Source organism: Helianthus annuus, chromosome 14 (genome assembly GCF_002127325.2).
Source record: "Helianthus annuus cultivar XRQ/B chromosome 14, HanXRQr2.0-SUNRISE, whole genome shotgun sequence".
Classification (NCBI taxonomy): domain Eukaryota; kingdom Viridiplantae; phylum Streptophyta; class Magnoliopsida; order Asterales; family Asteraceae; genus Helianthus; species Helianthus annuus.
Window position 1 is genome coordinate 137882915 of NC_035446.2, and position 27744 is coordinate 137910658.

The 27744-nt window shown below is 41.4% G+C and overlaps 1 protein-coding gene across 2 annotated transcripts; it reads right to left on the reverse strand.

Moving 5' to 3' along the window:
• Positions 1 to 1325: 1325 nt before the first annotated feature.
• LOC110904260 (proline-rich receptor-like protein kinase PERK8) lies at positions 1326 to 5166 on the reverse strand. Of its 2 annotated transcripts, XM_035983311.1 has the most exons (9): positions 4936 to 5166; positions 3414 to 4525; positions 2912 to 3322; positions 2750 to 2836; positions 2596 to 2666; positions 2414 to 2490; positions 2122 to 2269; positions 1866 to 2027; positions 1326 to 1774 (listed from the first exon to the last, which is right to left on the reverse strand). In XM_035983311.1, the coding sequence occupies exons 2-9, from the start codon at positions 4462 to 4464 to the stop codon at positions 1583 to 1585; spliced, it is 2199 nt and encodes a 732-aa protein (XP_035839204.1). In that variant the 5' UTR covers positions 4465 to 4525; positions 4936 to 5166; the 3' UTR covers positions 1326 to 1582. The 2 variants fall into 2 exon arrangements, with proteins under 2 accessions (XP_035839204.1, XP_022005788.1); XM_022150096.2 differs by having other exon boundaries at positions 3414 to 5166.
• Between the last annotated feature and the right edge of the window lie 22578 nt (positions 5167 to 27744).

Here is a 27744-nt window from a genome sequence, read left to right on the forward strand (position 1 = left end):
GTGGAAAACTATACAAGTGCTTTTTCTCCTTAAAATAAGCTGAAAAGCAACTAACTAGACATTTTTCTTTTTGAATCCAACCATGTTTTTAGTGGTATATGCATAATTCCGGTGATATATAAAACATGTTTCTATAAATAGGTTATCTTGAAAGATATCACGGTTATTTGAACATATTCAAGCAAACTGCTTGTAAGTGTCGTGACCCTCTTGTAGTCTTGTCTTGTATTCTGGAGATCTATAAATATTTAAATGATGGAAATTTATGCAAATAGAAAATAAACAAATCATTGTCACGCTGTCATGTATATCGAAAACTATTTTGATCATGTTCCATATCACATGCCACTTGTGCTGTGCAGGTCGGCCTCATGCTTCTATCACAAGCAATAACCACTACTTTAATATATAAGAATGTGTATATCAAAGTTTTTTTTCTATAAAGCACTCGGAAAGATTTTCTTTACTAATATAAGAAAGGATAATGCAAGTTTCAGATAATTCCATTCTCAACTTGAAAAGAATGATAAAAGGTGTGTTTTATTCTTGAAATTTAACATAATAATATATTAGAATCTGAATTAAAATTTATTAGAATTAAAATTTTGGACATTTCATTCTTAATATGTTTGGTTAGTAAATGAAATAGACACGTAATTAATTTTCTCAAATTCCTTCACGTAAAGAAAACCAACAATTTTTATAAATTGTAAAAGAATTCAACCAAAGTAGCAAATGGAATCTCGAGCCATTTACAGTCATCGCATATGCCCCCAAATTTCTTCGCCGGGATGGGCACCCAGCCGATTCGGCCATCTTCTCCCTCTACCTTGCCACCCCGCTAAATGTCGATTGTAGGCACCACACACACTCATTCTCTAAAGAAGGCATTCCCGATGGAAAACCCAAATCCAGTCCTGTTTCCAAACTCCGAATATCTGAGATATCTACCATTATTGCAAATTTCACAACAAACTTTAGATATCCGTGTTATATAGGGCGCACATGCTCAGTTATTGAATGGTTAGTTTACGATACATAAAAATTACGAGCAACCCTAGAAACCTAACTAGGCTTGTAAGCCTACGGTAATATAGTCTAATAATTTGGACCAAGGATATCCATGATTCCTACAATTCTCATAACCACCATTTACCAAAATCCAGACAACCAAGATAAATCTTCGGTCATCTCCATATGTATCACACAATGGTAGCGTGAAATGACTTTAAGATGGTTGTGGACGTTTCTAAGGTGACGGTGGCAGATGGCCGCCTGTCCTACGGTGGTAGATAGGAGGAAGCAGAATGATATAAAAGCACAAATCGAAAGAGAAGAATGACAAAAGATTCTTACATTGTTAAAACATTGATAACAAAATTTACATGGAAAACTTGTCACAAGACTTCCCATAAAGAATGACCAAGATGGCAACCACCATGCTAAAAACGTCAGATTTTACATACACTGATAGTGTAAAAAAATCACACAAACAACCTTCAACCGCGTATCTAGCATGTATCTTAGTTATATCAGCAGTGGATAATAATATAACGTGTTATGAAAAATGTATTGTGTTTCTTCAACTCCTCCAGCTGGTCTGAGAATTATTGAAAAATTCAGAACTGTAGTCTTGACTACCAAACGCCATCCTTTGAAACAATCTAATTTGTGCAGAGTGTTCTCTCGAGTCAAATATTTCACTCTGACCTGGTTTCATCCCGTTTGACAAATCTGTTGTGAATTCAACAATCGAGTCTAGAGCTCTCACCACCTGCACGAACCATTTCATTTTTTAGCCATTTTAGGCATAAGTTAATAATTACTGGTTGTGTTCAAGAAAACAATAGCGGAATGATGATTACCTGGCTCATTCGTGGTCGTTTTGGGGCTAAATGGCGAATGCAGGCTGCAGCTGCTTCGATCATCCGAAACATTTCTACCTGCACATAGTTCTTTCCGAGCCTTGGATCTACCAGTTCTTCGAAATCCTCGTTTTCAAGTGCTTGGTTGAGTAAAGGCCGGGCCTGAAAGTACATGATGATGAAGAACAATGAATTTAAATTTTAATCAATCAATTTCTGTAAATCTGATCGGTTCATAACGAACTACTAAACCTACCCATTCCACCAGGCTCTCATCACCAAGGGGTTGAGATGCATCGACAGGCTTACGGCCAGTGATGAGCTCTAAGACCACTACTCCGAATGAGAAAACATCTGACTTTTCAGTCAACTTCCCGCTTGAAGCATACTCAGGAGCCATATATCTAAGCAAATTACAAAAAAAAAATGTCTTTGTGTCAAATGTATAAAGAGATTAAATAGACCAAAAAGAGTTATGTTCATATTATAGTAAAATCTAGGTTTTCAGGAGAGATATTATGTTTAACCAACTGGAAACAGTTACTTACCCAAAGGTGCCCATGACACGAGTTGTGACATGTGTATTTGAATCCATTGCTAACTTTGCAAGCCCAAAATCTGCCACCTGCCAATTCAGATCATATCGTTAATAACTCGTATTGTAGAACAAAAAGACAGGTCTAAGGATGCCAAACACAACTGCTAAATCATGTTGAAAAGTGTAAGATACCTGGGCATCAAAGTTGTCATCCAATAAAATGTTTGATGATTTAATGTCCCTGTGAATGATCCGTGGATGACCTGATACACAATACGAACATCACAGTTACAGAATTAAAAAAATAAATAAATAAAATTCCCGAGAGTCTGAAATCAGAACTTACAATCTTCATGCAAGTAAGCCAAACCACGAGCTGCACCAGCAGCAACTCTAATTCGGGTCGCCCAGTCCATAACCGGCCTGCCTTCACCTACAAAGGGATAAAAATCAATATAAAAAAATTGCGAAACATTATCCCACATGAACTAAAAGATCCAAAACTCACCATGAAGATGGTAATGAAGCGTATCATTCGGGACATATTGATAAACAAGCAATCTTTGATGCTCAGAGATGCAATAACCAACAAGAGAAACTAAATGCCGATGATGAACTCGACTAATAATCTCAACTTCAGCTCTGAACTCACGTTCACCTTGACTGCCACCAATTTTCAGTTGTTTAACCGCAACTTCTCTCCCATCTGCTAACAACCCCTTGTAAACACACCCGAACCCACCTTCACCTAAAAGATTGCTTCCGGAAAACCCATCTGTAGCCTCGGCTAACTCTTCGTAGGTGAACCATGCCCGTGAGTTTCCCACACCACCATGGTCCGGTGAGTACATGGAGTTACTTAACGATGGGCTTGCGGCTAGCGGATGAGTTGACGGTTGGGACCTCAGAAATTGGGAGTCTGTAGACCACATAAAGTTAGGGAATTTAATAACCAACTACCAGCAATAAAGGCACAAAATATAATAATGATGAGATATTTAACAGATTACCTGACTTTTGAGAAGAAGCAGATGGTGAAGGCATAATGTAGTTAACATTAGGGCGTCGATTTCGTCTTTTTTGCCTGCGTTTGTACCACACAGCCATCAGGAGGAGAGAGATTGTGACAAAACCGACAACAAGGCTGATTGCTACTACACTGCCTGTATTTGGTCCACCGGACGAACCGTTTTGTCTACCGCTTGTGCTAGTGTCGGTTGCTCGTGCGGTTGGTTTCTCGGTGGGTGAAGGTGGCAACTGTAAACTAGGGGTTGTCGGGATAGATGAATTGGTAGGGGGTGGTAAAGGAGGAGGTGATGATGTTGAAGATGGTGGGGTGATGGAGGTGTTTGCGGGGGGAGGTGAAGGTGGTGTTTGGTGTTGATTCGGTGGAGGGTTTTCGGGCGGGTTTGCGGTTCGTGTAGGGGGAGAGGCGGAGGCCGGTGGTGAGGGAACATTTTCTGGAGGTGGTGGGGAAGGGGGAAGTGATTGAGGAGGTGGTGGAGAAAGGGTGGGGTCAGGTGGGGTTGGAGACGGTGGAGATACGGTTGGGTCTGGTGGAGGAGGGGAACCGCCTGATGACGGTGGCGGAGACAAAACTGTTGCAGCTGGGGGAGTGGCGGTGACAGGAGGTGGTAATGGTGGAGGGGCATTTGCGGGTGGTGATGGGGGAGGAGAGTTGGGTAATACTGGTGGTGGTGGCGATGCATCTGGTGGAAGTGGTGGCGGTGCATCTGGCAATGGTGGTGGTGGCGGCGATGCATCTGGTAATGGCGGTGGTGGTGATGCATCCGGTACTGGTGGTGGTGGGGATGCATCCGGTACTGGTGGTGGTGGGGATGCATCCGGTGGTGGTGGTGATAATGCTTCTGGTGGTGGTGAATTAATAACTGGTACTGGAGGCAATTGAAGAGGTGGAGCTGCATCTGCAGGGGTAGCAGGGGGTGGTGGAGTTACGGTGGCCTGATCAGGAATAGACGTAGGGGGGAGAGACGTAGGGTCTGAAGAAGCAGGAGGAATCGATGAAGGTGAAGAACCCGGAGAAGGTGATGTCGAAGCCATTTAAACAGAATTTAACTTCTCTCGTCAACAAAACGCTTACTTTTACTTTAAATTCCCATCACTAATATCAAAATGTAGCACAAAACACTAAACCTTAGCCTCAAGAACCCTTAAAAATCTTCACTCCATAACAAGATCTTTGAGTAGACACCCAGTACAAAAAAAATAAAGATTTGGACTTGCAAATCAACCAAATTGATGATTTACCAATCAGTAACCTAAATTCCCAATATTTCAACAAACACCCAGTACAAAAATTCAAGATCTTGACAAAAACACTTAGAAATGATCAAACCAAAAGTCCAAGCATTTCAACAAACACCTGGTACGCAAACTATAATGTAATCAAATCCCAAGTATTGAACCAGCAAATCCAGACTCAAAACACAAATGCAGCACAAAATCAAGTAACAACTATAGCATCTGAAACAAACCCTAACAGCAAGAACGTGTAATTTTGCTATAATTTACCTAATCTTGTTGATCGACCCACAGTCACAGACTTGAATGTTGATGATTGAAGTGGGGTTTTTACTTTTGTTGTATTTTGTGGATCTTGGGTTGGGTGTTGAGAAAATGGTGGGGTTGCTGTAGGCCAAGATCTGTGTAGAGGTAACGTGGGGGCGACTTCGAACATGTGTTCACATTGTTGATAGAGAGATTAAGGGAGATCGTAAAATGGAAGTCAAATCAAACATCATGAATGGCATGTTGTGGTCTGCCATTGTGTCATGTGTGACAGAATTAAGGTAGTCAGATTCATAGGGATTACATTTTTCATAGATTTTTACTTTATGGACATTACATAATACATCATTCAACTTTTATCTTGGTTAACATAAAATATTAAATTGTTGGTTTTTTGTATGAAAGTATTTTTTTTTTTAGGTATCAACTAGCATAGTAGAACCAACAATAAATAACAATAAATGAATAATAACATCCAGAACACAAGAAAACAGACAATTTTCAGTTGTTCGGATTCGATAGTGTAGGTCTTCCCCGTGCCCAGATATAGGATTTGTGAACAAATATCGTTTACTATCTTTGTTGTACATATTTTTGTTTATTCGTATGTTTGTTTATTTGATTTAGAACTTTAGTGACGTTTAAATTTATCTCACCTGCTAATGTGAAGTTTAAAGAATTCTTAAAGTTATCGATGGTCATGTTATTGTATATTGATAAGATATTTTTGCATTAAAAGAATTATTAAAGTTGTCGATGGTCATGTTATTGTATATTGATAAGATGTTTTTGTAATTTCTTTTAATACATTTTCGCTTAATGTTAATTAAAATTTTGAACCCGTAAAGTTCACGAGTTATAATCTAATAGATATATATAGAGATATAATTAGGGTTTTTAACTTTAACCCCCAAGAAAAAAAATTGTGTGTCAAAAAAGACCCAAATTACTTCAAACCCAACATTTTTGTCTTAAATATTAAATAACTAATTCAATAAGATGATTAACTAATTAATTTTAATGAAATATCTAAATAATTGCAATGGTTGTATAACTTTGTATGATTAACGCAAAACTGGTTAATTCACTGATGCATAGTATGGTCAGTCTAGTTTGCTTTTGAAAAACATAAAACACTTTAGGATAAAAAGAAAAAGGGAAACTGTTCAACAAGGTTTTCCAAATGTACTTTATTCTTTATAAATACAAAATTAAAGTAAATAAATAAATTATTTATTTATTAGAAACATATATTATTATCAGCCGAAAATTGGTTGAATGTATGACACTTCAACTAATAAATAAATTGATAATTTTGGACAGAGTAAAATATCAATAATAAATTGTATCAAATAGGTTTATTCTTCTGCACTTCTCACGCGTTTGTTAAACTAACTAATCATAATAAAAAAATTTGACTTCAAATACAATTATAATATGTATTTGATTGAAGTATAATGTTAGGATTGAATAAATGAGCATGTTAGTTGAGATCTCCAGCTACAAATTGAGATCTTCACACTCAGTTTTCACTTGAGAAAATCTATACGATAAATCATAAATGTGTCATCTTCTTTTACATGCCACTAAATATGCTTTCTTGATTCCTTCTGTCTGAAGCCTGTGAATGTAACCTCCTCCATAAATCAAAGCATCTCAAACTTAAGATTTGAATCGGGACCTTCATCCAGTGCACCATTAAAGAGCATGTCTGAGGTCTATACTTTCATCTCCAAATGGGATCTATCTTCATAGGAACTATATATGATTCCATAAGCTCATCCCATGATTTATTATACATACATACATACCAGCAAACGTTCCGTATAAGCAAGCAGTGGTGGAGTCATAACTTTTAAGTCCGAGTCACCTTAAGGTTCTTTTCACTATTAGTTACAATTAGGGGTCTGAAGAGGTATGGTCCTAATTCTCTGCCTACATGGCAGGGACCACACCACTTTTGAGCATACAAGGCGTCCACATCAGCGTAGCAATCCAGAAGCTTCTAGAAGCTTCTGGAAGACTCGCAGCTGGCACCAAAGATGCTCTATCCGACATAAAGGACAACACGTGTAACCATACGCAGAACGCCACATAGGCCTGCGACAAATCAGGGAGCAGGGCTGACGACGCCAGTACGAGGTATCCAGCGTGGACAAATGTAACGACGCCACGTGTACCACTACACCTGCCGTGACAGAGCAGACCAAGAGGATATTCCCCTTGGTCGGACAGCTGGCACGCGCCCACAGCTGGCACAGCTGCTCCTGCCTTCTTCACCCTCCGGCTATAAATAGGACCCTTCATCATTCAGGTTCAGGATCTTTACTCTCTATACTCACTCTATACACACACTGTTTATTTTCCTCTCAGAACAGTACTTATTCTCACGCCGGAGCCTGGTTAAGAGGGAAAACCTCCTTCCCCCCTCTTAACGAGACTAACGGTGTTTACTGTTTTGCAGATCTCGAGCCATTGTTACGAGCAAGAAAAGAGGTTGAACCCACAGATGAAATAACCCCATCGATAAACCTTGTGTTAATCGGTGTTTCATCATTGGCGCCATCCGCTTTTTGCAAAACCAACCTCATCTCTTTTCTCTACTGAAGAAACACTCGTCAAAATGGCTGAACAAACTCCCTCACACCCAGTCGACGGAGAAGTTTCTTCCTTTGAACTCGTTTCGGACACAGCACACGTCCAAAGGGGTCAAAGGAGCGAAACCATCCAAGAGGGACAACTGAACAATGATTTTCCTTCTATCTTTGGGAGTGTGTCCAGGGTTGTTAACCAAACCACAGCTGGACCCACTTTCCAAACACCACCAGCAAGGATCATCACTCAAACCACAAATGGAGCCACTTTCCAAACTCCGACCGGGGTGTCGCAACAAACACCACCACTAGTGCTAACACCAAGCCATGGAGCTGGCCCCTCAGCTCCATCGGAACAAGCACAACTCAATTACTCTGCACTTTTGGGGTTACCCGAAGGAAAAACTCTCGCTTCCTGGTATGCCGAACAGATGGCGTCCATAAACCTCGTTTATACGCAACTCAGCGCACAGCAAGCTCTACTCCAGGCACAAGCTAACCAGTCAGCATTCGTAACTCCACCGCCAAGGTCTCTGAGCACACATACAACTCAGCAGACCAACGCGTGGAATCTACGCCCAGAGAGAGGACCGGCTCAAAATGTGAGAAGGCCAAGCGCGCACGACACGCGCGATACCGGGATAACTTCTGCGCCGCCCGGACGACGGCAAAGTCAAGAGTCGAAAACGCCTTGCACTTCGCCGCATAAGCACCATCACAATCTTCCTTTTACAACTCAAAGTGATAATCTTTTTCCTTGTTGATAGCTGCAGCCTTGCCTTCAGCATACCCAAACTTACGACCGCTATTGTAACCCGCTTGGCCCAATTCAAACATGTACGTGGCAAGCTCAGGGGAATTTAGAATACGGTCAGCAAGCTGCATAAAGCAAGGCAATCAAATATAAAATCACAAAAACAAAAGAACATGATAGAGCAAAAGAAATTACCAAGGGTACACCACGAGAAAGCAACCATCTGGTGTCAACAGATGCCTCTTCGGCAAGAAACTCAGAAGCTTGACACTCCGCTGTCTTTTCATCAAGAAGGCGCTGCGCAGCATCACACTCAGCCACTTTCTGCTGGACGAGAACCTACAACTTATCGATCCGATCAACATACTCTTTCTCTTTTTTCTCGGATGCAACTCGCGCCTGCTGAGCCTCTTCAGCAAGATCTGCTTTTTCACCAGATAACCGCACGATCGCATCATGCTGAGATTGCATCTCAACATTCGTGTGCGCGCATGCGGTTTCCCAATCCTTCTGCTTCTGCTCATTCAACAGTTTTTGCTCTTCAAGTTTCTTTTCCGCATCAGCAACCCTCCACTGCAGGCCTTTCTTCTCCGCATTAAATTTTTCCTTCTCTTCAGCAAACAAATTCTTCGACTCCTCAAACTCAAGAGTCTCTTCCCCCATTGACCGCCACTCGCGAAGAATTTCCTGAGAAGTAGTAAAGAAATTAACTCCGGCACGAACGTGATCGTCCAACAGGGCAAAACGATTGCGGTTCTTCTGAAACATCCTCTCAGCAGGAGGAAGGGACATAGCAAAAAACTCGTGGCAATTGTTGACATCATTCATCCTGGAGCCCTGGGTAAGGTTCCAGCGCGGGGCATGAGCTAAGTCATCACAAGCTGGATTACCCCAAGAATCAGCAGGGTCATGTTCAAGATGCGGGTTGCGCACCACGCCAGAAGTAGCCCCACCTCCACCAAAAGGACGTTTGGTATAAATGGTTTGTTGTGGAGTAGTCTCACTAGACTCCATCTCCACTTCAACACCCTTACCTTTATCACCTCCACCATCACCTCCAGCATCAGCACCTCCTTCAACCACTCCCTCAGTAAACCCTTCCCCACCCCTTGTGCTCACATCAACATCATCACGAGGAGGGGTCAAACCAACTGTCCTCGATGGGGGAGAAGCAGGTGGCGTAATTTGAGAAATATCCACCATACGAGGTTTCTTGCCAAACTTGGCCGCTGTCATGAAACAGAAATTACAAACAACTCGAAGAAAACGAAAAGACAACAGGCAATTAAAGGCCAATTACCAGTAGGAGGGGCAGATGCAGCATAAAGCTCCTCCAACAGATTCCCACGACCCCCGCTAAAAACACCAAGGTCAATTTCAGATTCAGAAGGTGCTGGGGGGCTTCCTTGTGAAGTTTTGCTTTTTTAGTAGCAAGAAGAGCAGCGGACTGCTCATCAAGCTTGCGCTTTTGATCCTCGAGGGCTTTTTTCTTCATGTGTTCAGTCAGGGTAGCACTGTCATCAGGATCCGATCCTCGACTTCCCTCACCAGCCCCTAGGCCAGACAACGTGTCAGAAACTACCACATAATCTAGACAAGGAAGAGTAGAGGGTCGCTTACGAGAAGAACCAGCAGCTTTACCCTCAGGCTTCCCCTCTCTCCTTCCAGACCTATCAGTTCTCGCCTTTTTCCTTAACTCCAACGGAGCAGAAGGGTCAACAGACACCTCTACATCATCATCATCACCGACAACCTCGTGCACGGGCTCAGCAACATCACCATGCGCGGTACCTGCACGCGCACAATGAGAGGTTAGATCTTCAAAGTTTTGGTCAGAACTTCCACTCGAAAGGACAATGACTTCCTCTCAACCCGAGTCGACAGAGTCATCCCAAGCATCTTCACCTAAAACTTCGTTAGCATATCTACTCAAGCTATCATCGGTTGGATGCAAAAAACGACCCCGGATCTGGTCTAACCACGTCGGGTTCCCTTCAGCTTGGATAGCTTCAACTATGGCACCCGCCGCTTTAGGGTCCAAGGCATTCAACAAGCTGTAGCCAACTGCAAATTGGCAACAAAATAAGAAAACATAATAAACATAAAGGAAAATAATTCAACGGTAACTTATGAAAGAAACATACATTTGCCCCGATAACTGTATACAGGTTGACCCAATGGATTCTTGGGCACCCACAACAAACTCATCCCAGCACCAACCAATGCCATCTCATCCAGTTGAGAAATAGCAGTCGCCTTCTGGGTTATCCTCTTGAACCAATCCTGAGCACCATAATCCTCCATAACGTCTACCCTTGGAATCCCTTGGGTCGCCTGCCGATAAGGCATGTCTATCGGAATCACACCGCGGCGGATGTAGAAAAATTTCTATTTCCAGTCATGAAGACTCTTCAAAGGCACAGAGCACACCGGAGCAACACCTGATCGTGCTTGAAACGAATAGAAACCATTGGCGTAGGTAACACTATAAAATACGTTAAACATCTCAAAAGTAGGCTCAATACGATAAGCCCTACAGACGTATTCAAAATGGGTAATGCGTGGAAGCCCAATCGCATTAATTTGTGAAATATGAAGCCCATACCCCCTCAACACAGAAGCGGTGAAATTTGTAATAGGTAATCTGAAACTACCTTCCCGGAAAAACGCAGCATATAACGTAATATGGCCCGGAGGAGCGTCCAAGGCAATAGAACCAACAGGAGGATACTGGGCTCCCCACTCTGTCACACCCCTAATTTCCACGTGTCACCGGTGGGCCCGGTGGGGGTATGGTGACGTAGTTGGCATCATCATAGACAAACAACACAATATAATAATGCACAGCAGAAGCAAAGATAGATTCATTTCAACTTTAATAAATGTAATATTAAATATCACTAGTAGTTGAAACGGATCCACAGGCGGATCAAAATAAAATATGATATTGTTCAACAGTTTTATTGTCGTCCAAGCTTGCGAGACTTATTGTGGACGCTCTAGAAGACAGTCAGCCTAGTACGTGTAGTACCTGCACTTAACCTTTTGGGAAAATACGTCAGTTTACACTGGTAAATACAAATTAACTGACTCATTTTGAAAATGATTGAAAATTGATTTAAATGCACATGGCATAAAATATTTTTATAACTTGGGATAATTATGCAATATAATCTTGTGAACGAATTACATGTTACTTGTGCGTTCAGTAGCCCGGATCTTGTCCGGGTTAAAGATCAATAGACACACCACATTAAAGAGTTATACACTGACAGGTGTACGCCTACACCTCGTGCTCTGGTCGTGGCCATCCCGTAAGATGATGCCAAGGATATCCGGGACATGGTCATTAACCCCCCAAAGGCTTAAAGTAAAACAAGACTGTTTAAACGAGCCGATCAAATTATTCAATTGAACACCCAAGGGTGCAAGATTTGTACGCTCGATCAAGCGGTATTCTATATACCGTAACCCAAGCCCGTATAGGGAAAATAAGTTAAAAGTATTTACCTTAGTAAGTATGAATCACAATTGGCAAGTGAGGGTAGCTTTTACTGGGCCTCCTATTCTAGAACAAAGGTTTATAATAACCTATTAGATTCCTAACGGGTCTTTTATTTAAGCCTAAGCTTGACCGGTTAGTTTTAAGGACGATACGGTTCAAGCGCACGATTAAGCGAAGACCGGATAGAATGTGATTTAGACCCGACAAGTTTGAATACTTGTATAATATGGGTATACTAAATACATTCTGGATTTTGAGACAAAAATGATAACGTTTGACCCGTTTCGGTCACTTTATGCAAACTAGTTACATAAACCGAACCGAGCGCTAAAAGAGCGTTACGGGTAGCCAAAAGAGTCATATGCAAGTTCCCTGAGATAATATGCTTTAAATATGATATAATATCAGCAAGTTACGTTCTATTATGCCCCGAATAAATTTAAACTCAATTTATGCCTTATAAGGGCATTTTGGTCATTTAAAAGATTATAAAAGAGTTAAATTGGAAATCTGAGTTATAGGTCGGATTTATACAGTAAATATACTTAATTTGACATATTATAACAGTAGGGTATGACCCATATACAAAACTTATCATTTAAAATCAAACTATGCACCTTAGGGGTATTTTGGTAATTTCACAAGGGCTAAAAATGTCAAAACTGGAAATCTGAGTTCAAAAACTTATACTTACTGTTATTTTATAAAAATATGCTAAATACATCAGTAGGTATAATCCTTATATGTTTAATATGGGTATAACGCATACTATGCGCTAAAAACGCTTAGAAAGGCGATTTAGAGCCGTTTCCGGGTTTCCAAAAGAAAGCTGAGATTTTTATATTTCCAGAATGCTCAAAATAATTTATTTAACAAATAAAATCAGTAGAAAAAGGTTTGGGTCAAAAGGATGCATAAAACTCATTTTATGGCTTAAAAGGTCAAAACCGGTATTAACCGAATCAACTTAGAGACCTATGATACGATCAGCCAAAAATTAAATAAAAATCTTCAAAAATCCCAAAATATTATATATCATCAGTGGGTAAAAAGTTTTATATCAAAAAGTGGCCTTAAATAGGTTATACGCTAAATGCGCCGTTTATTTAACATAAAGCTATAGTTTTACGATATCGGCCATAACTCTAAATCCGGACCTCCAACTGATATCAAATTTTCGGTGCAAGTTTATAAATCAGTAATAAAGGTTTCTACTCTTTCATTTTTCCAAAAATCACGTTTTATAACAAAAAGGGCAAAATAGTCAACTTTAAGCATAAATCGGAAACATGCATATGAATCGGTTAAGCATGGAATCAAGTTGTAAAATTCCAGAGAGTTAAACATAAATATAAATGGTTCAAAATAAGCTCTAATGCAGATCTCAAACATGCATGCACGGATCCGAATCGAAAGTCCAAGAAAAAGTCGTTTTATAAGACTTTCGGTTCCGATCCGAGTTTATACTAAAGATTGTCGAGTTGATTATGATAAAACATATTCTTACATTCATTATAAAGTTATTTTTGATGATCAAACTGATTGCATGTCATCTACATTACCATTTATGCTAGATTTCTCAAAAACAAGTTCTGTTGACTTTTTAAGAACAACTTTGACTCGACAATAATCATGCTTAGAGTGGGAATCAGAGAATACCCTTTTGAGGGTTTGTTTCCCACATAAATACCAACTTGTAGGTACTTTCAATTTGAGAAATGACTGAGCCATTTTCGTTTAATCAAAAAGTCAAACTATAACTATGACGGATTGACTTTCGGCTAATAATCAAAGCTAGAACGAATTAGAGAAGTTTATGAATGCTTACAAGAGTCCTAATGAAGCTTAGTTATCACTATGAAGGTGCCTTGTCGTCCAGGAAGCTCCAGAAGTTGCCTTGTGAATTTTTGAAGTTTCAAGTGTTCTTGTTTTCTAACTCAAGAACTCAATTGTGAAGCTTTTGATCTGATTTATGGTGTTTCAGAGGTTATGAGAGGCTCACAGGTGTCCATACATGCATGGGATCCGATTGGAGGGCTTGGGAGGTGGAGAAAGCTGGCTTCCACTTGCAAAAACGGACCCAAACCATGCTGTTCGCGAATTTCTGCATCTGGGCGCGGGTCGCGGCCCGCTTAAGGCTGCCCAGGCGGGCCGCCTGGGGTCTGCAGCTCCAAAAATTGTTTAAATGTTGCAGTTTTGGTCCCTGGTCTTCGTAAACGAGGTTTTGGCCATTTATTTTGACCCTTAGACCCTCAAATCTGATTTTTAAGAACCTTGGGACATTTACCAACATGGTAATGTCCTCGGTTAACTTTGCGCTCACCCGAAAAGTCATGAAATTCGACGTTGACGCTTTTAACCCCTCAAGTACGGTTTTGGCCATAACTTTCTCATACGATAACGAAACTTCATGAAATTTTTACCACATATTCTAGTGAGTATATTCTAGCATTACAAAGCTTCGGGGCTGCCAAAAGATCACTCAGAGGTATAAATTCAACATGTTGACACTTTTAGTCCCTGTAGTTTGTAATTCCTCACTTTCGTGCATTTTCCGCTTCGTATGATCCATGATCTATCCGTTTAGGGTTATAAACACCATGTAGGGTTATTGTAGAGTCTATTTATCCATTGTTGACACTTTGGACCCTTATGTTCCATAGTTTTCACTGTTTGTCAACTTTAGTCCCTCTAAAGTATGTTTTCACATATTCAAAGTCTATGACACGTGTCAATGCATCATTGGACGTAATTTTTTCGAGGTGTTACATCCTCACCCCCTTAAAAGAAATCTCGACCTCGAGATTTACTGGAACAAATGAGGATATTTTTCTTTCATCGTGGATTCCACTTCCCACGTATATTCGGGACCTCTACGGGCATCCCACTTGACCTTGACAATAGGTACATGCTTCCTTCGAAGCTTCTTCACCTGTCGATCCTCGATCGACAATGGTTTTTCCACGAACTTCAAACTCTCATCTATGTGTATATCTGTATGCGGTATAACCAGTGATTCGTCAGCGAAACACTTCTTCAAATTACAGATGTGGAACACATTATGAATAGCGCTAAGTTCTTCAGGCAAGTTTAACTTATAAGCAACTGACCCGACACGTTCGACAATCTCGAAAGGTCCTATGTATCTCGGGCTTAGCTTGCCTTTCTTACCAAATCGCATCACCCCCTTCCAAGGCGATACTTTAAGCAACACTTTATCACCTACATCGAAGTGAAAATCTTTGCGCTTAGGATCCGCATAACTCTTCTGCCTATCCCTGGCAGCTTTCAAACGATCGCGAATCTGAACAATCTTGTCCGTCGTCTCAAAAATGATTTCTGGTCCTGATAGTTGGACATCCCCAACTTCTGCCCAACAGATAGGCGACCTACACTTTCTACCGTATAAGGCCTCAAAAGGCGCAGCCTTTATGCTGGAGTGGTAGCTATTGTTGTAGGAGAATTCAATTAGTGGTAGGTTCTTATCCCAACTACCACCCAAATCGATCGCACATGCACGAAGCATGTCTTCCAAAGTTTGAATGGTACGCTCACTCTGACCATCAGTCTGAGGATGATAAGCCGTACTAAAATTCAAACGAGTGCCCAATGATTGTTGGAAACTCTTCCAAAAATGAGACGTATATCTAGTATCTCTATCGGAGATAATAGATACATGTATACCATGCAACGCTACAATCTTATCAACGTATAATTGGGCTAACATATCGGAGCTATACGTCTCCTTGATGGGTAGAAAATGAGCTGACTTCGTCAGTCTATCTACTATGACCCATATGGTATCATTTCCCTTTCTCGTCTTTGGCAACTTGGTGATGAAATCCATTGTCACCATTTCCCATTTCCATGTGGGAATTTCAGGTTGTTGAAGCAAACCTGACGGCTTCTGATGCTCAGCTTTGACTTGCGCGCAAGTCAAACATTTAGCTACATGCTCAGCTACGGACTTTTTCAAACCAATCCACCAGTAGTTTGCTTTTAGATCCTGGTACATCTTATCAGCTCCAGGATGAACGGAATATTTAGAGCTGTGGGCTTCCTGGAGGATAACATCCCGAAGTCCTCCATAAACTGGAACCCATATTCGTCCGTTTAGTCTTAGCATTCCATCTTTGTCGTAGGATAACTGCTCCTCAGTTACTCCTAACTTCTCTTCAGGATAGTTAGCTTCCAACACAGCTTCCTTCTGTGCAGCTAACACCCTTTCGTTCAAATTATTCCTTATTTCAATGCGCTTGGCATTGATTCTGATCGGTTTCACTCTTTCTTTTCTGCTTAAGGCGTCGGCAACTACATTTGCCTTGCCTGGATGGTATCTTATCTCACAGTCGTAATCATTTAAAGTTTCCATCCATCGCCTTTGCCGCATGTTCAATTCTTTCTGATTGAACAAATGTTGAAGGCTCTTGTGATCCGAATAGATTATACACTTGGTTCCATACAAGTAGTGTCTCCAAAGTTTCAGTGCAAATACAACGGCACCCAGTTCTAAGTCGTGGGTGGTGTAGTTCTTCTCGTGCACCTTTAGCTGTCGTGAAGCGTAGGCAATGACCTTGCCTCTCTGCATGAGTACACAACCCATACCAGTGTGCGACGCATCGCAATACACCACGAATTCTTCTATACCATCAGGCAATGTTAACACTGGGGCATTGCTCAACTTCTTCTTCAAAATGTCAAAGGATTCCTGCTGCTTAGGGCCCCAATCAAACTTAATCTTCTTACGAGTCAACGAAGTTAGAGGCGCAGCAATCCTTGAGAAATTTTCGATGAATCGCCTATAGTATCCTGCTAATCCTAGGAAACTGCGAATCTCGGTAGGAGTCTTTGGCTCTTGCCAATTCATAACTGCTTCTACCTTAGCGGGATCTACTTGGATACCACGCTCACTTACCACATGTCCAAGGAATTGGACTTCTCGAAGCCAAAATTCGCACTTCGAAAATTTGGCATAGAGTTTCTCATGATGTAGAAGTTTGAGAATACAACGAAGGTGTTTCTCGTGGTCAGCTTGGTTCTTTGAGTAGATAAGGATATCGTCAATGAAGACGATGACGAATTTATCTAGATAAGGCTTGCAGACGCGATTCATGAGATCCATGAATGCGGCTGGTGCGTTAGTGAGCCCAAAGGGCATCACTAGGAACTCGTAATGTCCATAACGAGTCCTAAACGCTGTCTTGTGCACATCTTCATCCTTGACCTTCAACTGATGATAGCCTGACCTCAAGTCGATCTTTGAAAAGTAGCTTGCTCCTTGCAACTGATCGAACAGATCGTCGATCCTGGGTAATGGATATCTATTCTTGATAGTGACTTTATTAAGCTCACGGTAATCGATGCACAGACGCATCGATCCATCCTTCTTTTTAACGAACAAGATTGGCGCTCCCCAAGGAGACGAGCTAGGTCTAATAAAACCTTTAGCTAACAGATCATCTAACTGCGTCCTTAACTCCTTCATTTCCGTCGGTGCCAACCTATATGGTGCTCTCGCTACTGGCGCTGCACCCGGAATGATGTCTATTCGAAACTCCACTTGCCTATCCGGTGGTAAACCGGGGAGTTCTTCAGGGAATACTTCAGGGTATTCTGAGATGACAGGGATGTCTTCGATCTTCGGCTTTGGCTCATCAATAGTAACTTGTGCCATATAAATGACACAACCTTTCTGCAGACATCTGGATGCCTAGAGCATGGACACTTGCTCAGGCAGTCCATGTTGGGTATCTCCTTGGATAGTGAGTGACTCACCAGACGGGGTTTTAACCACTACCTGCTTTCTGTTGCACACAATCTGGGCTTGGTTACGCGATAACCAATCCATGCCTATCACTATATCGAATCCGGCTAGCTTAAAGGGAAGCAAGGATAGTGGGAAAGAATGATTCCTAATGGATATAACACATCCATCTAAAACAGTTGAGGCGGTTTCTATGGTTCCATCAGCTAATTCCACCTCATACTTCACACTTAAGGTTTTAACAGGTAGGTTTAACAACTTACAGAACTTATCATCTACAAATGACTTATCTGCTTCTGAATCAAATAGTACTCTAGCAAAAACATCATTTACAAGAAAAGTACCTGTAATGACGTTGTCATCTTGAACTGCTTCCTTAGCGTCCATCTTGAAGACTCTTGCATTGGTCTTCTTTCCATCATCGGCTTTCTTAGTGTTCTTTGGGCAATTAGGTCGGATGTGCCCTTTCTCATTGCAACCATAACAAGTTGCATCCTTTAGCTTCCTGCATTCCAAGGTTTTATGGTATGTGGATTTGCAGATTCCACATTTTTTGCGTGAGACTGGGATTTCGACTCAAATCGACACTTCCCAAAGTGGTTCTTCCTGCAAGTTTTGCATCTGGGCTTCTCTCCTGATTGTTGCCCTTCTCTCTTAAATCCCGACCCTTTCCTGTGGTCGTTATTCCCTTGGTGTCTTTTCTCCGATCTTCGTGAGGTGTCGTCCTCACGTTTCCTCTTATTCTCCTCCGAGTTCTTAAGAGCTCTCAACCTGACTACATCCTGGGTGAGAGAGAGAGAGATAGATCAGCTACTGATCTGGACGTTGTAGGCCTCGATGCCTTAACACTTGCCTTAATCTCAGGCGCCAAACCCCCAATAAAACGGGCAATCCTTCTCGGCTCTGGGGTTACCAAATATGGAACCAATCGAGATAGAGTGTTGAAGGTGGTGAGATATGCCTGGCAGTCGAGGTTCTTCATTACCAGGGATACGAAGTCTGACTCAATCCTTTCGACTTCGTGTTGTGGGCAAAAATTCTCTTTAATAAGGGTTACGAACTGTTCCCATGACATACTGTAAAGTGTGGCCTTACCGGCAGCTTGCAAGAGGGATTTCCACCACGCCAGTGCGTCTCCCTTGAATGATTGGGATACGTACTTCACTACATCCCGATCAGCACACCCGCTGATATCAACAACTGTATCCATTTCATCTAACCAGGTCATGCAGTCGACCGCTCCTTTATCCCCAGTAAAGTCCCGGGGTTTGCATGAAACGAAATATTTGTACGTACAGGACTTGCTGTGCGATTCATGTTTCTGCTTGATCTCCTTTTTCGGGATACTGCTATGATTAGAGGAGTGATTATCCTCGTCATTCTTCTTTGGCTCATCTTTCTTTGATATATCTTTCTTAGAAGGCGGTTTGCTATGAGCCTCCGACTGAGTCTTGGATTTGGCATGTGATACGGTTCGGGTCCTACTTCGGGTCCCGCTTGATTCCCTAAATTGCCTATCAATGGCCTTGGCAACAGCATTTTCTACCAGTGCTTGTAGCCCCACACCAGTTACATGAATCTTAGTATTATCTGGGTTTTCCTCAGAATGACTGTTTGTTTCTTCCGACTTAGCCATGTAGCTTTAGGAGCTACATAAAATTAAGGACAAGGTCTATTTAGAAACCTAACAGTATTATCGTTCTTGACGATTTATTAACCATGGTAATAAAAGCCATATTAGTTAATTTAGTTAATTTCATTCAGGACTTTTTATTAGCACTTTTCCCTAGAATGAAATATATATATTGGCACAATCGGCCTAGTCACTTGGACAAATTTCTAAATTTTGAATTTAGATTTTATAGGATTGAATTTGTATAATTTAAAACAACTAAATCCTTTGCTTGGCAGGGAGTTTATAAACCACGGCTGCCTTTTTGTTTTATATGACATTAGTTATAACCCGTAGGCATGATGTCATAATCAGATATGTATACAATAAAATTTTGGATACTTTATTAAAAGGGTGACATGTGTGGTTTTTCGGATCACACTAGCCAAGAATATTAACATGTTTACAGATGTTAACAGAGAATCGAATCTTTTAAATAGGTTCTACCATAATGGCCAGGTCTTTAATATGACATTCAAGCTAGGTTTTACCTTTTTAAGATTCTTATTATTAAAATGGTAAATCAAAATAAAAATCACTACTTTTCATTTATTTATTTTCATGCATATAGATTAAAAATGAAAACTTAAATTAACCATTTTAAATAAAATTAACTAGTACGAGTTTGCCCTAAACGGGACTTTTACTTAAACAACATGCCCACGCAGGAGCTAAGCAAATAAACAAACAACCAGACCCACGCAGGGGTCAAACAGAAATAAGCATACCCACGCAGGTGTAAAACAGGAAGGAAATACGCCCACGCAGGGGCAGAGTACAGAAAGGAAAATATACCCACGCAGGGGTAGAGTACAGGGATAAATGTCCTCGCAGGGACATGAGTAAATAAGCTAACAAACAAAGGATTTAATAATCCTTCTTGCTTTTTCCCTTGATCAAGTCTACCATCTTCTTAAACATCCCGCGGTTATGTCGGCGATCTTCTCGCAATTCATGTCGCAATTCACGTCGCACATCATTTATCCCTTGAAGGATTTCTTGAACTTGCGGTGGCGACATCATCGGCGCCTGCGGCAGTGGCGGATACTGCGGTGGTTGAGGAGGCTGCGGCTGCTGGTATCCATGCGATAAGTATCCAAAAGTTGATTGTCCTGTAGCCCAGGGACCTCCAAAAGCACCCTCCTGATTGAGAGGGTTGTAGCCCGAAGCTATCCAATAGGGATCCCCTGTATAGTCATAACCTGGGGGAAAAGTCGGCTCGAAGGGATTATATGCGGCCGCGCTAGCATAAGCGGGGATTGGGTTCCCAAAATCCTGTGGTGGTGGTGGCGCGATTGGCGCAGATGTTACTTCTGAGACGGGATGCGAAGATTCTCCCATCTCTGGCTCCTCATGAAGGGGCGAGTATCGGCTGCTACCCGAATGTGGAGGGGTGCCGATGCGTATCCCTCCTCGTGTGGACATCCGGGCGTTCCTTCCCCTTCGCCTCTGAGGCGGAGGAGGCAAAACTGGAGGTGGTGGCGGCGGCGGAGTGACCACGTCGCACCAGAAACCCTCTGAGGGATCCTGCTGCTGAGGCTGCTGCTGAAGCTGCTGCTGGGAGTGCAAGGGAGAGTTATGGTAGGACTGGTGCATGGGAGAGTTATGGTAACTAGGGGTATAAACCCAGTCGTGCTGCTTGAATCTCTCCTCGAAACTGTCGGGACCATTGTAAGGTGATCCCAAAAACGGTGACCCATCAGAGATCTCGATGGGGTGGTTCGGTGTATCGGACGGTGGCATGGAAGGATCGGTATCCTCATCGACCTCCATCTCGTTGCCACCCGGGAAGTGGTCTTCAGGTCCAAGTGGGTTATGACCCACTGGTTCTCCCAAGTAATCATCAGGGTTGTACAGGCCCTGATAGACAGGTGTTGGGTAATCAAAAGGTGATTGGTGGAGAGGAATGTAGGATTGATGGGAGTTGTGGGGCTCATTTTCTGAATGAGGCCCAAAAGAGTGGGGAATGGAAGGTGAGGTACTCAGTGATGCTGAGTGCCTGGCGGGTTCAGCGAACGATCTCCAAAGGTTTCGGGCATCAGTGTTTTGGGGTCCTGAAGGGGTTCGCCTATGCGAAGGCCATGCTTCATGATCATGTGAGGTTGCGAATGCTCCTCGTCCCCTTCCTCTTACACGTGGCGGCATTTTGAACCTGTCAAATCAAACAAGTGGCACAACAAAATATATAAGACAAAGTTAGAAAATAAAATAAATTTTGAATATTTCCTAAGTTCTTTGTCTAGACTCGAGAATCGAGGAATGTGCAATTTTGTAACTGAGATTAAACACAAAGGCTAGTGTTTAATTCACTCAGGGTTGGCTCTGATACCAACCTGTCACACCCCCAATTTCCACGTGTCACCGGTGGGCCCGGTGGGGGTATGGTGACGTAGTTGGCATCATCATAGACAAACAACACAATATAATAATGCACAGCGGAAGCAAAGATAGATTCATTTCAACTTTAATAAATGTAATATTAAATATCACTAGTAGTTGAAACGGATCCACAGGCGGATCAAAATAAAATATGATATTGTTCAACAGTTTTATTGTCGTCCAAGCTTGCGAGACTTATTGTGGACGCTCTAGAAGACAGCCAGCCTAGTACGTGTAGTACCTGCACTTAACCTTTTGGGAAAATACGTCAGTTTACACTGGTAAATACAAATTAACTGACTCATTTTGAAAATGATTGAAAATTGATTTAAATGCACATGGCATAAAATACTTTTATAACTTGGGATAATTATGCAATATAATCTTGTGAACGAATTACATGTTACTTGTGCGTTCAGTAGCCCGGATCTTGTCCGGGTTAAAGATCAATAGACACACCACATTAAAGAGTTATACACTGACAGGTGTACGCCTACACCTCGTGCTCTGGTCGTGGCCATCCCGTAAGATGATGCCAAGGATATCCGGGACATGGTCATTAACCCCCCAAAGGCTTAAAGTAAAACAAGACTGTTTAAACGAGCCGATCAAATTATTCAATTGAACACCCAAGGGTGCAACATTTGTACGCTCGATCAAGCGGTATTCTATATACCGTAACCCAAGCCCGTATAGGGAAAATAAGTTAAAAGTATTTACCTTAGTAAGTATGAATCACAATTAGCAAGTGAGGGTAGCTTTTACTGGGCCTCCTATTCTGGAACAAAGGTTTATAATAACCTATTAGATTCCTAACGGGTCTTTTATTTAAGCCTAAGCTTGACCGATTAGTTTTAAGGACGATACGGTTCAAGCGCACGATTAAGCGAAGACCGGATAAAATGTGATTTAGACCCGACAAGTTTGAATACTTGTATAATATGGGTATACTAAATACATTCTGGATTTTGAGACAAAAATGATAACGTTTGACCCGTTTCGGTCACTTTATGCAAACTAGTTACATAAACCGAACCGAGCGCTAAAAGAGCGTTACGGGTAGCCAAAAGAGTCATATGCAAGTTCCCTGAGATAATATGCTTTAAATATGATATAATATCAGCAAGTTACGTTCTATTATGCCCCGAATAAATTTAAACTCAATTTATGCCTTATAAGGGCATTTTGGTCATTTAAAAGATTATAAAAGAGTTAAATTGGAAATCTGAGTTACAGGTCGGATTTATACAGTAAATATACTTAATTTGACATATTATAACAGTAGGGTATGACCCATATACAAAACTTATCATTTAAAATCAAACTATGCACCTTAGGGGTATTTTGGTAATTTCACAAGGGCTAAAAATGTCAAAACTGGAAATCTGAGTTCAAAAACTTATACTTACTGTTATTTTATAAAAATATGCTAAATACATCAGTAGGTATAATCCTTATATGTTTAATATGGGTATAACGCATACTATGCGCTAAAAACGCTTAGAAAGGCGATTTAGAGCCGTTTCCGGGTTTCCAAAAGAAAGCTGAGATTTTTATATTTCCAGAATGCTCAAAATAATTTATTTAACAAATAAAATCAGTAGAAAAAGGTTTGGGTCAAAAGGATGCATAAAACTCATTTTATGGCTTAAAAGGTCAAAACCGGTATTAACCGAATCAACTTAGAGACCTATGATACGATCAGCCAAAAATTAAATAAAAATCTTCAAAAATCCCAAAATATTATATATCATCAGTGGGTAAAAAGTTTTATATCAAAAAGTGGCCTTAAATAGGTTATACGCTAAATGCGCCGTTTATTTAACATAAAGCTATAGTTTTACGATATCGGCCATAACTCTAAATCCGGACCTCCAACTGATATCAAATTTTCGGTGCAAGTTTATAAATCAGTAATAAAGGTTTCTACTCTTTCATTTTTCCAAAAATCACGTTTTATAACAAAAAGGGCAAAATAGTCAACTTTAAGCATAAATCGGAAACATGCATATGAATCGGTTAAGCATGGAATCAAGTTGTAAAATTCCAGAGAGTTAAACATAAATATAAATGGTTCAAAATAAGCTCTAATGCAGATCTCAAACATGCATGCACGGATCCGAATCGAGAGTCAAAGAAAAAGTCGTTTTATAAGACTTTCGGTTCCGATCCGAGTTTATACTAAAGATTGTCGAGTTGATTATGATAAAACATATTCTTACATTCATTATAAAGTTATTTTTGATGATCAAACTGATTGCATGTCATCTACATTACCATTTATGCTAGATTTCTCAAAAACAAGTTCTGTTGACTTTTTAAGAACAACTTTGACTCGACAATAATCATGCTTAGAGTGGGAATCAGAGAATACCCTTTTGAGGGTTTGTTTCCCACATAAATACCAACTTGTAGGTACTTTCAATTTGAGAAATGACTGAGCCATTTTCGTTTAATCGAAAAGTCAAACTATAACTATGACGGATTGACTTTCGGCTAATAATCAAAGCTAGAACGAATTAGAGAAGTTTATGAATGCTTACAAGAGTCCTAATGAAGCTTAGTTATCACTATGAAGGTGCCTTGTCGTCCAGGAAGCTCCAGAAGTTGCCTTGTGAATTTTTGAAGTTTCAAGTGTTCTTGTTTTCTAACTCAAGAACTCAATTGTGAAGCTTTTGATCTGATTTATGGTGTTTCAGAGGTTATGAGAGGCTCACAGGTGTCCATACATGCATGGGATCCGATTGGAGGGCTTGGGAGGTGGAGAAAGCTGGCTTCCACTTGCAAAAACGGACCCAAACCATGCTGTTTGCGAATTTCTGCATCTGGGCGCGGGTCGCGGCCCGCTTAAGGCTGCCCAGGCGGGCCGCCTGGGGTCTGCAGCTCCAAAAATTGTTTAAATGTTGCAGTTTTGGTCCCTGGTCTTCGTAAACGAGGTTTTGGCCATTTATTTTGACCCTTAGACCCTCAAATCTGATTTTTAAGAACCTTGGGACATTTACCAACATGGTAATGTCCTCGGTTAACTTTGCGCTCACCCGAAAAGTCATGAAATTCGACGTTGACGCTTTTAACCCCTCAAGTACGGTTTTGGCCATAACTTTCTCATACGATAACGAAACTTCATGAAATTTTTACCACATATTCTAGTGAGTATATTCTAGCATTACAAAGCTTCGGGGCTGCCAAAAGATCACTCAGAGGTATAAATTCAACATGTTGACACTTTTAGTCCCTGTAGTTTGTAATTCCTCACTTTCGTGCATTTTCCGCTTCGTATGATCCATGATCTATCCGTTTAGGGTTATAAACACCATGTAGGGTTATTGTAGAGTCTATTTATCCATTGTTGACACTTTGGACCCTTATGTTCCATAGTTTTCACTGTTTGTCAACTTTAGTCCCTCTAAAGTATGTTTTCACATATTCAAAGTCTATGACACGTGTCAATGCATCATTGGACGTAATTTTTTCGAGGTGTTACACACTCGGGACGGAAACCCATACCCCCAACCAGATTATTGAACTCCTCCTCCTTCCAACTAATGACCGCCTGGTCAGGACCAGGAGGGGCCCTCCCCTTGTATTTTCTTTTCCGACTGGTAGGGTTCTTCTCAGACATGGTGTAAGCACCAAGAAGTGGGAGATAAGAACTCAAGAAAATTATTGAAGAACGGAGACTAAGGGAAGAAGATAGATGAAAAACAGACTTGAAATTTGAAAATGTAAAGGAGGAAGGGTAACCGCCTCCTATTTATACCCATCGCATTTAATGCGATGGGTAGTGGACCGTCAGAGCTTTCAAAAAGCAACCAATAAAGGAGTGACACGTCAGAAGAGAGAGAAGACGTCAGCTCTTTTTTCGGGAAGCATGGGCGACAAGGCCGCCTGACGTGACAGAAAGTCACTGAAAAAGCAACTGTTCACCTCCGATAAGACAAGGATGTCAGACAGTCACACCAAACACTTCCCCATAACCACCAAACTTCCACCAGAAGGAAACATCAAGGGCCAAAACCCATGCGCGATGCGTCCATTTGGCTCACTTTTTCAAAGGGCCAAAACCCATGCGCCATGCGTCCATTTGGCTCATTTTTTCAAAGGGCCAAAACCCATGCGCGATGCGTCCATTTGGCTCACTTTTTCAAAGGGCCAAAATCCATGCGCCATGCGTCCATTTGGCTCACTTTTTCAAAGGGCCAAAACCCATGCGCCATGCGTCCATTTGGCTCACTTTTTCAAAGGGCCAAAACCCATGCGCCATGCGTCCATTTGGCTCACTTTTTACAAAGGGCCAAAACCCATGCGCGATGCGTCCATTTGGCTCACTTTTTCAAAGGGCCAAAACCCATGCGCGATGCGTCCATTTGGCTCACTTTTTCAAAGGGCCAAAACCCATGCGCCATGCGTCCATTTGGCTCACTTTTTACAAAGGGCCAAAACCCATGCGCCATGCGTCCATTTGGCTCACTTTTTCCAAAAGGCCAAAAAACTCCACGCGCCGCAAAAGCTCACTACTCTCATAAGTCCAGAATCCCTCCTAGACGATCAACTCAACTAGAAGGCACACTGGACTGGGGGGACTTGAAGAGGTATGGTCCCAATTCCCTGCCTACATGGCAGGGACCACACCACTTTTGAGCATACAAGGCGTCCACATCAGCGTAGCAATCCAGAAGCTTCTAGAAGCTTCTGGAAGACTCGCAGCTGGCACCAAAGATGCTCTATCCGACATAAAGGACAACACGTGTAACCATACGCAGAACGCCACATAGGCCTGCGACAAATCAGGGAGCAGGGCTGACGACGCCAGTACGAGGTATCTAGCGTGGACAAATGTAACGACGCCACGTGTACCACTACACCTATCGTGACAGAGCAGACCAAGAGGATATTCCCCTTGGTCGGACAGCTGGCACGCGCCCACAGCTGGCACAACTGCTCCTTCCTTCTTCACCCTCCGGCTATAAATAGGACCCTTCATCATTCAGGTTCAGGATCTTTACTCTCTATACTCACTCTATACACACACTGTTTATTTTCCTCTCAGAATAGTACTTATTCTTATGCCGGAGCCTGGTTAAGAGGGAAAACCTCCTTCCCCCCTCTTAACGAGACTAACGGTGTTTACTGTTTTGCAGATCTCGAGCCATTGTTACGAGCAAGAAAAGAGGTTGAACCCACAGACGAAATAACCCCATCGATAAACCTTGTGTTAATCGGTGTTTCATCAGGGTCAAAACACTCCAACTCATGTTTTCGTTAAAAGGAAAACGCGGAATTAGTATTCAAAAATCCAACAAATTTCGATGATCAACGGACACTCTTGACCCTCTATGGGTTTGCCCCTGCATTTAAGCATGGATCTCTATCATTCATCAAGATGACCAATTTCTTCGGATATCATTGCCAACCTAGCTACATTTGTAACCCATTTCTCAAAAAAAAGTGATGATCTGGTCTCTCTAGTAGTTAAAATGTTAAATTTAAAACCTCTAACATTTGCATAAGTGCATGTGCATTAATAACACCAAAGCGCCTTTGGCCTAGCTGTATCAAAATGTTGGATAAGACTTTGCATTTCCATGTGTGAGGGTTTCATGTGTACAAAAAAAGGTGTAATTTAGAACTAGATTGGAGAGTTTGTGAATTGTGTTTCGAAAAAAAGCTCCTTTGATTAATACTAGGTTGTGGGGATTGGACTTGTTTCGGGAACCATGAATCTCAAACAACACGAAAACGATGGCCATCAATACTATTGTAATTGAAATTTGCTAACATTAACAAATCCCTCGAGCATTTCTTCTCATGCTCTACACAAACATTCAACAGTGAAAATCTATAACATTATTATCAATTATTAATATGAATACATGAATAATGATAGCTACTATTCAATTATAACGCCTACTTATTTTAAAGAGATTGCTATACATGTTAATATGCTATATACACTTGATTAATACTTTCTATCTAATACTCACATTGGAATGCACACCACTAAAGCCAATATTGGTAGAAAAGAATAGGGTGTGTGGTGGAATATGTGGCAACATAAACTACGACTATTATGTTGGAAACACCTGGTGTCGACGAGTGACTTGATGACGATTGCAAGATGCGCAGAGGCATGACATAAAGAAT